The sequence below is a fragment of the Kryptolebias marmoratus genome, linkage group LG18 (assembly GCF_001649575.2).
Source record: "Kryptolebias marmoratus isolate JLee-2015 linkage group LG18, ASM164957v2, whole genome shotgun sequence".
In the NCBI taxonomy this organism is placed as follows: domain Eukaryota; kingdom Metazoa; phylum Chordata; class Actinopteri; order Cyprinodontiformes; family Rivulidae; genus Kryptolebias; species Kryptolebias marmoratus.
This window is the reverse complement of record NC_051447.1, coordinates 20,190,535-20,197,656: the sequence shown is the minus strand read 5'-3', so window position 1 is coordinate 20,197,656 and position 7,122 is coordinate 20,190,535. Positions and strand designations below refer to the sequence as shown.

Here is a 7,122-nt window from a genome sequence, read left to right as displayed (position 1 = left end):
CCTGACTCAGAACTCCAAGAACCTTCCTGACTCAGAACTCCAAGAACCTTCCTGACTCAGAACTCCAAGAACCTTCCTGACTCAGAACTCCAAGAACGTTCCTGACTCAGAACTCCAAGAACCTTCCTGACTCAGAACTCCAAGAACCTTCCTGACTCAGAACTCCAAGAACCTTCCTGACTCAGAACTCCAAGAACCTTCCTGACTCAGAACTCGAAGAACGTCCCTGACTCCGAACTCGAAGAACGTCCCTGACTCAGAACTCGAAGAACCTTCCTGACTCAGAACTCCAAGAACCTTCCTGACTCAGAACTCGAAGAACGTTCCCTCCACCTGACGTTCTTCTCTGCAGCTCCACCTTTGGATGTCTCAGAAAACAGAACCGATTCTCACCGTTCCTGCAGTCCCGCAGCAGGTTTCATCCTGAAGGGGGAGGGGCAGGGCTTCAGCTCGTTACTGGTCGTCACCGGGGCAACGCTCGCTGTGGGGGCGTGGTCTTCGCTGCTGCTGATGGGCACAGGGGCGGAGCTACAAGGAAACCACAGAACGATCTCAGGCTATCAATTAATTCAGTAACGAACTGGGAACAATTCAGTTAATTAGCTCGTTAGCGTGAATGAAGCTGACGCTCGTTCTCACCTGGGCAGGCGGCCAACAGGAGGAGCCAGGCGGCGGCAGGCTATGATTGGCTGCTGCTGCTGGTGAATGGGCGTGGCTACAGCAGGCGGGAGCTCAGATTGGACCATGCTTTCTGACGTCACAACCTGAAGGCAGCCGTCATTAATGAGTCGCCACAACAGCTGACATGAGTCGGCAGAAAAGAGTTCTACAGACCTTGGTGCCCTTTGACCTCTGGGCGGGGTCAGGAGGGACAGGTGGGCTCAGGTGAAGGTCGGGGGGCGGAGCTTTAAGGTGCCTCTCAGAAACCTGAACCTTCTCTTTGATTCGATACAAAACCTGGAGACAAAAACAAGTTTAAAGATCGTTTGTTTAAAAGAAAAAGCTGATTAGATCGAATAAAATCTGAAGATTCTTTAAACCAAACGCCAAAGAAAGAGTTAAAAGAAGCAAAATGTGTTCAACTAATTAAAATAATAACCAACATGAATCTACCTGAATCTTTTATAAACGTCTCCAAACAAAATAAAGTAAAAAAATAAGATTTTATCCTCGCATAAATAAAACATTGTGGCTTCCTGTTTACTCTCCTCCACTTAAATTAATTTAAAAACCTCAGAAACATCATTTAAAGACGTTTTATGAAGTTTAAAATCTAAAGATGATATTTTAAAGTCCACAGCTGCCATGTTTAATGAAGCTTTTATGATTTTAACAATCGAAGCTGATATTTTATCAGATTAATTGGTTATAAAAGCCTCGGGGAGGTTTCTGTGTGCTGCAGCACCCTCCGGTGGAGGAAAGGCTGAACTGCACCCGAGAGAAAAACTTTAAAATGTTTTATTTTAAATAAACTGAGGTTCTGTTTGGTTCTGGTTCCAACAACCCGTTCACTCTGGGAACAGGTTTTTATTAATTTAAAAAACTCTTTAATATTTTACATCTAAAATATAGAAAATATTTTTTATTAATTACAATGTTTTGTTTTTTATCTGCTTGTTTATTTTTGTTTTGACTTCATTAATATTTTTTTTTAATTTTATGTTATTTGATTATCTGTTTATTTACAGTGTACTGATGTTTATTTTAAATATTTTAATTCTTAAAGTTATTTTATGTACTTTCATTTTCTGTTACTTTAAGGACATTTACAGTTTTCTTTGCCTTTAATATTTTGTTTTAACTCATTTGTCTTGTGACTTTATATTTTCTGTCCAATTAGGTTTTGATTTGATGGTTTTCTGATGTAAATATTTATAATATATTTTGACCCCCCTGATCCGTTTCATAAATCTCTGCTGAAGAAAATAATAAATATATTTCCTGCCTGAAGCTCAGCTCAGAGTTCAGATGAACTTCTGAAACAATCCAAAGAGAAAAAGTATTTTTCTTTCATCCTTCCTCAGAGTTTTACCATCAGGCAGGTGATGACGATGATGAAGACGGTGAAGAAGAGGAACACGGAGTAGAAACCTTCTCTGCTCCATCCCTGCTCCCTCTGCTCGTCCTGCAGGACGTTTTTCTGAAGACAAACGGGGAAACTTCAGGATGTTTCTGAGCACAGATTGTTCCTCGTTAATAAAGTTATTCCTCCGACCCTCACCTCCGACGAGACCTCGGTGATGCCGAAGTGGCCCAGGTGGCGATGAAGCACCCTGACGTTCAGTGATTGGATGACCTCCTCGGCTGGGCGGGGCTCCGAGATGCCCCGCCTATCAGAGGACACGAAGATCTCGATGCCATTCTTCTCCTCCTGAAAGTGCAGCCGTCAGTCGGGGGGAAGTGGGTGGAGCAAAGCGTTAGCGAGCGGGGCGGGATGAGTGTCGGACTTACGTTCAGCTGGTGGATGTGAACGTGTCGCACGGGAACGCCCAGCGCCGCCGCCACGCCCTCCCGGAACCACCGAAGAAGACTGACGTTCAGCCTCCTCACGTCCACAGCCAGGTACTGAAATAGAAAGTTTGTCTCTTTATTTGACAGACTGTGGAAGACGACGATCTTTAAACTGAAGCATCGTCTTTAAAACATCTGAAGGTCAGAAGTTCTTCAATAAAAGCAGAAACTTTAAAGTGTTTTCAGATCTTCTTCCTGCCTCCTTTGCTCCTGATTTATCTCCTTTAACTGAATGAAAGAACAAAACAGACTCAGATCGTCCCTTTAAATCAGGTTAGTCGGGACTTTCTGTCCAGCCCAGCTGCTCTGTGTGTGTGTGTGTGTGTGTGTGTGGGAGGCTGTTTGCTGATGGGTTAAACAACATCATGTTCTGCTGCCTCCTAATTCAATATCAGGAGCAAACAGCAGAACCCGACGGGCTCGGCTGATCTTATTATCCGTCTGTTTCTGCTCACAGAAACAAAAACACGACAGATAAAACTACAAACATGGAAGGAAACTATTAACTACAACAAGACAAACTGACGAGTCAACGATCAGCTGATCTCTGGGCTGAAAACGTCCACCTTCCAGAACCGCCAGAACCAGGCGGTGTGATCTCAGATGGATTCAGATAACAGAGTAAAGATCCTCACATCTCATCTTCAGATGAATGAAACTCGGGTTAACGGCTGAGAAACGTCAGATTAAACGGATTAACGACCTTACCAGGTAAACCTGCCAGCATCATCGACCACGGAGGGCTTTTCTCTGAATGAACGGCACTTGTCAGTCACAGCTCAGGGACTTTTCGCTCCATTTCCTGATCTACTCGTTCCCCGATCTCTGATTGGCTTAAGAGCCTGACGGAGCTCAAGCTGCCACCTGATTGGCTGTCGTCAAGGTAATGCCATTATCCCGCTGTGCTTCCTGTCGGGATCAGGTGCTATTTCTGTCCGACAGGAACGCTAACGTGGTTAGAGCCGCTAATTAGCCAATAGGTGTGTGTGTGTGTAAACATGAATCAACATAAAGCTGCAGTAATTAGTCATCCACAGGCTGACCGATACGACCGCAGCTCATTTTTATGATTTTCTTCAAGGTTTCAGAACAAAAACAGATTATTTTTCTCCTTTAACCAAATTAAAGTTTCAAAATAAAACATTAAAGTTTCAAAATAAAAGAATCACGCCTCAGATCTGTTAGGGCTCAGGATGTGTTCAGGATGACTCTCAGCTACTAACAGAGAGAACTGACTGAGTCCCAGCCACCTTTGTGTTTGTTTGGCTGCGGCGGCCATCTTGAATCAGCTTGACTCCTTAAGTTGGTCAGCTGCAGTGGTTCAGGAGATATTTTGCTAACACACACACACCTGGGCCAAAACATTATCGCCCGCCTTCACCTTTCAGCAGCAGGCAACAAAAATCAGTGGTCAGAGTAATTTTTACTGTCTTTCATAAGATTGTTTAATAAAAATATGAGTTGTTAAAGAGATAAATTATGTGCTTACAGTTACATTATCGCCCAAAACGTAATTTAATCAATAAATCTGAGGACGTTTATAAACTGAATGTTTGTCTAATCCAAAAATCTGAACCTATATGAATATTTTAATTCAAGTCAATGAATAAAATGTTAGTTTTTATGTTTAAATTGAAATTTGAAGGGCTTTTATTTTGTAAAACACCATCATAAATATATGTTTAAAAGAACGTATTGAACGGGTTCCATTCTTCCTGCAGAACGACGAGCTGGAGCTACAGCCTCTTGTTGCCGTGACGACAGCGGAGCGACAACCAGCAGAACGCAAGCTGACAGGAAGTAAAGGTCACGTCGCGACCTCCAGGCATGTGACGTAACGCAGCGATGGGAGGCGACCGGGAACCATCTGCTCCTCCGTAACACCGGACCAGATTTTTATTTTATCTTCTTCACTTCCTCAAAGTCACAACAAGATCAAAGGTTTGATTTATTTACCTGAAATAAGAAACTCTGGTCACCTGGAGTCCAAGACGCCACGTCAAGTAGACAGTTAACTTATTTTATCATCATCAGCCCAAAACTCCTTACAGGGAGAAATAATCAAATCCTGTCGAATCAGTTAGAAGATCTGAACTTAACTGATAGTTTGGTTGTTTTAAAATAAACTCCCTGATGAATGAAGGGAAACATGTCCTCCGCTCAGACCCGACCCGTCAGACCCGTCGGACACGCTCCGTCGGACCCGCTCCGTCAGACCCGACCCGTCAGACCCGGCCCATCGGACCCGACCCGTCAGACCCGACCCGTCAGACCCGACCCGTCAGACCCGACCCGTCAGACCCGCTCCGTCGGACCCGCTCCGTCGGACCCGCTCCGTCAGATCCGGCCCGTCCTGCAGGGACGGGTCATGTGACCACACACAGGAAGTCCCATCAGCCACAAACAAGCAGAAACATTTTGAATTTACATCCCAGATCCTGCCAGCATTCCCGTCTGTCTTTCAGATTCCACCCAAGGTTTCTCCAGATTGTCCCAACTCCCACGATGCATCTGTGGCCTCCACGCTTCTGCCCGGCTTGGCAAAGGATTGTGGGAGCGTCGAAGCAGCGTGTAAATATTCAGTTGTTCTTTTATAATTACACGCTTTCCTCTGATGCCTGATGCTGCTGATTCTACAACAGAAAACCTTCATTCGTTTAAAGCTGAAGACATCCAGTAATATTCATCTTTAATCCCTTCAAGCCTTACAGGAAGTGGACTGACCTTTGACCCTTTCATGTCTCAACAACAGACAGTCATAATAATGATCCTTGCTGCTTCAATCGGGCGTAATATTAAACCGACAGACACAGTTGTCCTTCCTGAAACAGCTCAAAGACTCGGTGTGGATCCATCCGGGTCGTTTCCCCAGTTTCAACTCTGACCTGAAGGGGTTCTACGGTTCTGACCCGTCCAGAGTTCCAGGATTTGAACAGATCTCACAGCAGCTCCAGTTTCAGACAATCTTACAAATCATGAGCTAAAGTTTGTGTGGTAGTAGCTGAGAGTCGTGGATTTACTGACAGATTTTAGCTCGGTATCTGTGAAACTGCTCGTCACCTGGATTAGCTGCGGCGGCCATGTTGAGTGTTGACCCCTCAGTGAGTGTGCAGCCGGAGGGACGTCTGAAGGTCACTGCTGTTTATCTAACTGTTACACAACCACCCATTGTGGAGGGAAGTGGGTCTGTCTCGTGGTGAGCGTTGCCGTGGCAACAGGGAGTGCAGCATCCCTCCTCCAGCTCCACAGATGGAGCGAGAAGACCGCAGCGTCTAATCAATCCATCCCTGGCTGTCTGCTTTCTGACCTCTGACCTTAAAGACTGGATTCTGTTTTAAAGATCCTGACGTTAATTGACCCGTTTGATCCACACAGAACCACCTGAGGTTCAGGAAGTTTAATCTTCTGTTTTTCTGCCTCATCCTTTGACGCAGATTATCCTCCACAACACGAAACAGATTTTTGTGACAAACAGAATCTTTGCATCCATTAAAGATTTTATCTGGAAGAATAAAACTTTGAACCAATCAGAGGAGGCTGATCATCTTCAATTCTCTGTTAGCAAAATATCTCCTGAAGCACTGAAACCCTCAGAGTCATCCCTGGATGATCTCCAGCTGAGATCTCTGCAGTCAATCTGGTTCAAGATGGCCGCCGCAGCTACCTTCACAAACACAGAAATGGCTCAGAGCTAAAGTCTGGTGTGGTAGTAGCTGAGAGTCTTCCACATCTTTGACATGAGAGGCAGCAGGTGATAAGCATCCTCGTAACCACGGTAACGGCATCACTCACCACGGTAACCAGGTGCCTGGCGGACACGGTGGCGTGCTCCAGCTGCAGCTGGTGATGCGTTCGTGGCAGCAGCGTGAAGGACGGCTCTGACGGGGCCGTCGGGACCTCCTCGGCTAACTGGGCCAGGTTCTGATGGTGACCGTGACGACGATGGTGGTGGTGGTGGTGGTGGAAGCGATGGACGCGGGACTCTGGCAGGTCGTCGGCGTCGTACTGAGGGTAGAGAGATGGAGGGAAGCGACGAGGATGGCGAGTAGGAAGCGACCCACCAGCCGATGACTCTGAGGACAGATGATGATTAATCAGTGATGAAGTTCACATCACAAATACAACCAAACACCGCTGTAGGTAAGATCCATCAAGCAGAAACTATTTTAAACACGTCGACCTCGAACGCATCACAGGAGCAGGAGATCCCGTCTGCTGGAGCCCTGAACCGACAGCAGAACCCGAGCAGAACCCAAGCAGAACCTCTCAGAACACGAGAGAAAATAATAACAACAAAGTTAATTACTTTGTTTCTCACAGAAAGACTTTCAGAACCGCCTGGACCGGAGGAACCTTCGTCAGGTTCTACAGTCAAGAGTTCTGTTCACTCATGTCACTGATGCTGACCCGGTCCAGAGGAGGCACCGACTCTGGGTTCCATCTGGGTCGGATCAGACGGGTCAGAATCACAGCTGTTTGTGGGAAGAAATGCACCAAAGGAACAAAAAGGACTGTTTACAAGTCCAAAAGCCCGGTTCTATGATGGTTCTGGGCTCGGATCAGGGTTCTGTGATGGTTCTGGGCTCAGATCAGGGTTCTGTGATGGTTCTG

General features: G+C 46.0%; 1 protein-coding gene across 3 annotated transcripts in view; it reads right to left on the bottom strand.

Moving 5' to 3' along the window:
* ptprr (protein tyrosine phosphatase receptor type R) overlaps positions 1–7,122 on the bottom strand; it is a 29,018-nt gene that overhangs the window by 16,960 nt on the left and 4,936 nt on the right. For all 3 annotated transcript variants that reach the window (XR_003038339.2, XR_003038338.2, XM_025002264.2), the window contains exons 2-8: positions 6,304–6,584; positions 2,452–2,565; positions 2,222–2,371; positions 2,033–2,140; positions 835–957; positions 640–764; positions 394–528 (exon numbers count right to left, since the gene is read on the bottom strand). Coding sequence is in view for 1 of the 3 variants with exons in the window: in XM_025002264.2 (XP_024858032.1) it covers positions 394–528; positions 640–764; positions 835–957; positions 2,033–2,140; positions 2,222–2,371; positions 2,452–2,565; positions 6,304–6,584 (1,036 nt within the window). In the remaining 2 variants the exon portion in view is untranslated. The remainder of the gene's footprint in view (positions 1–393; positions 529–639; positions 765–834; positions 958–2,032; positions 2,141–2,221; positions 2,372–2,451; positions 2,566–6,303; positions 6,585–7,122) is intronic.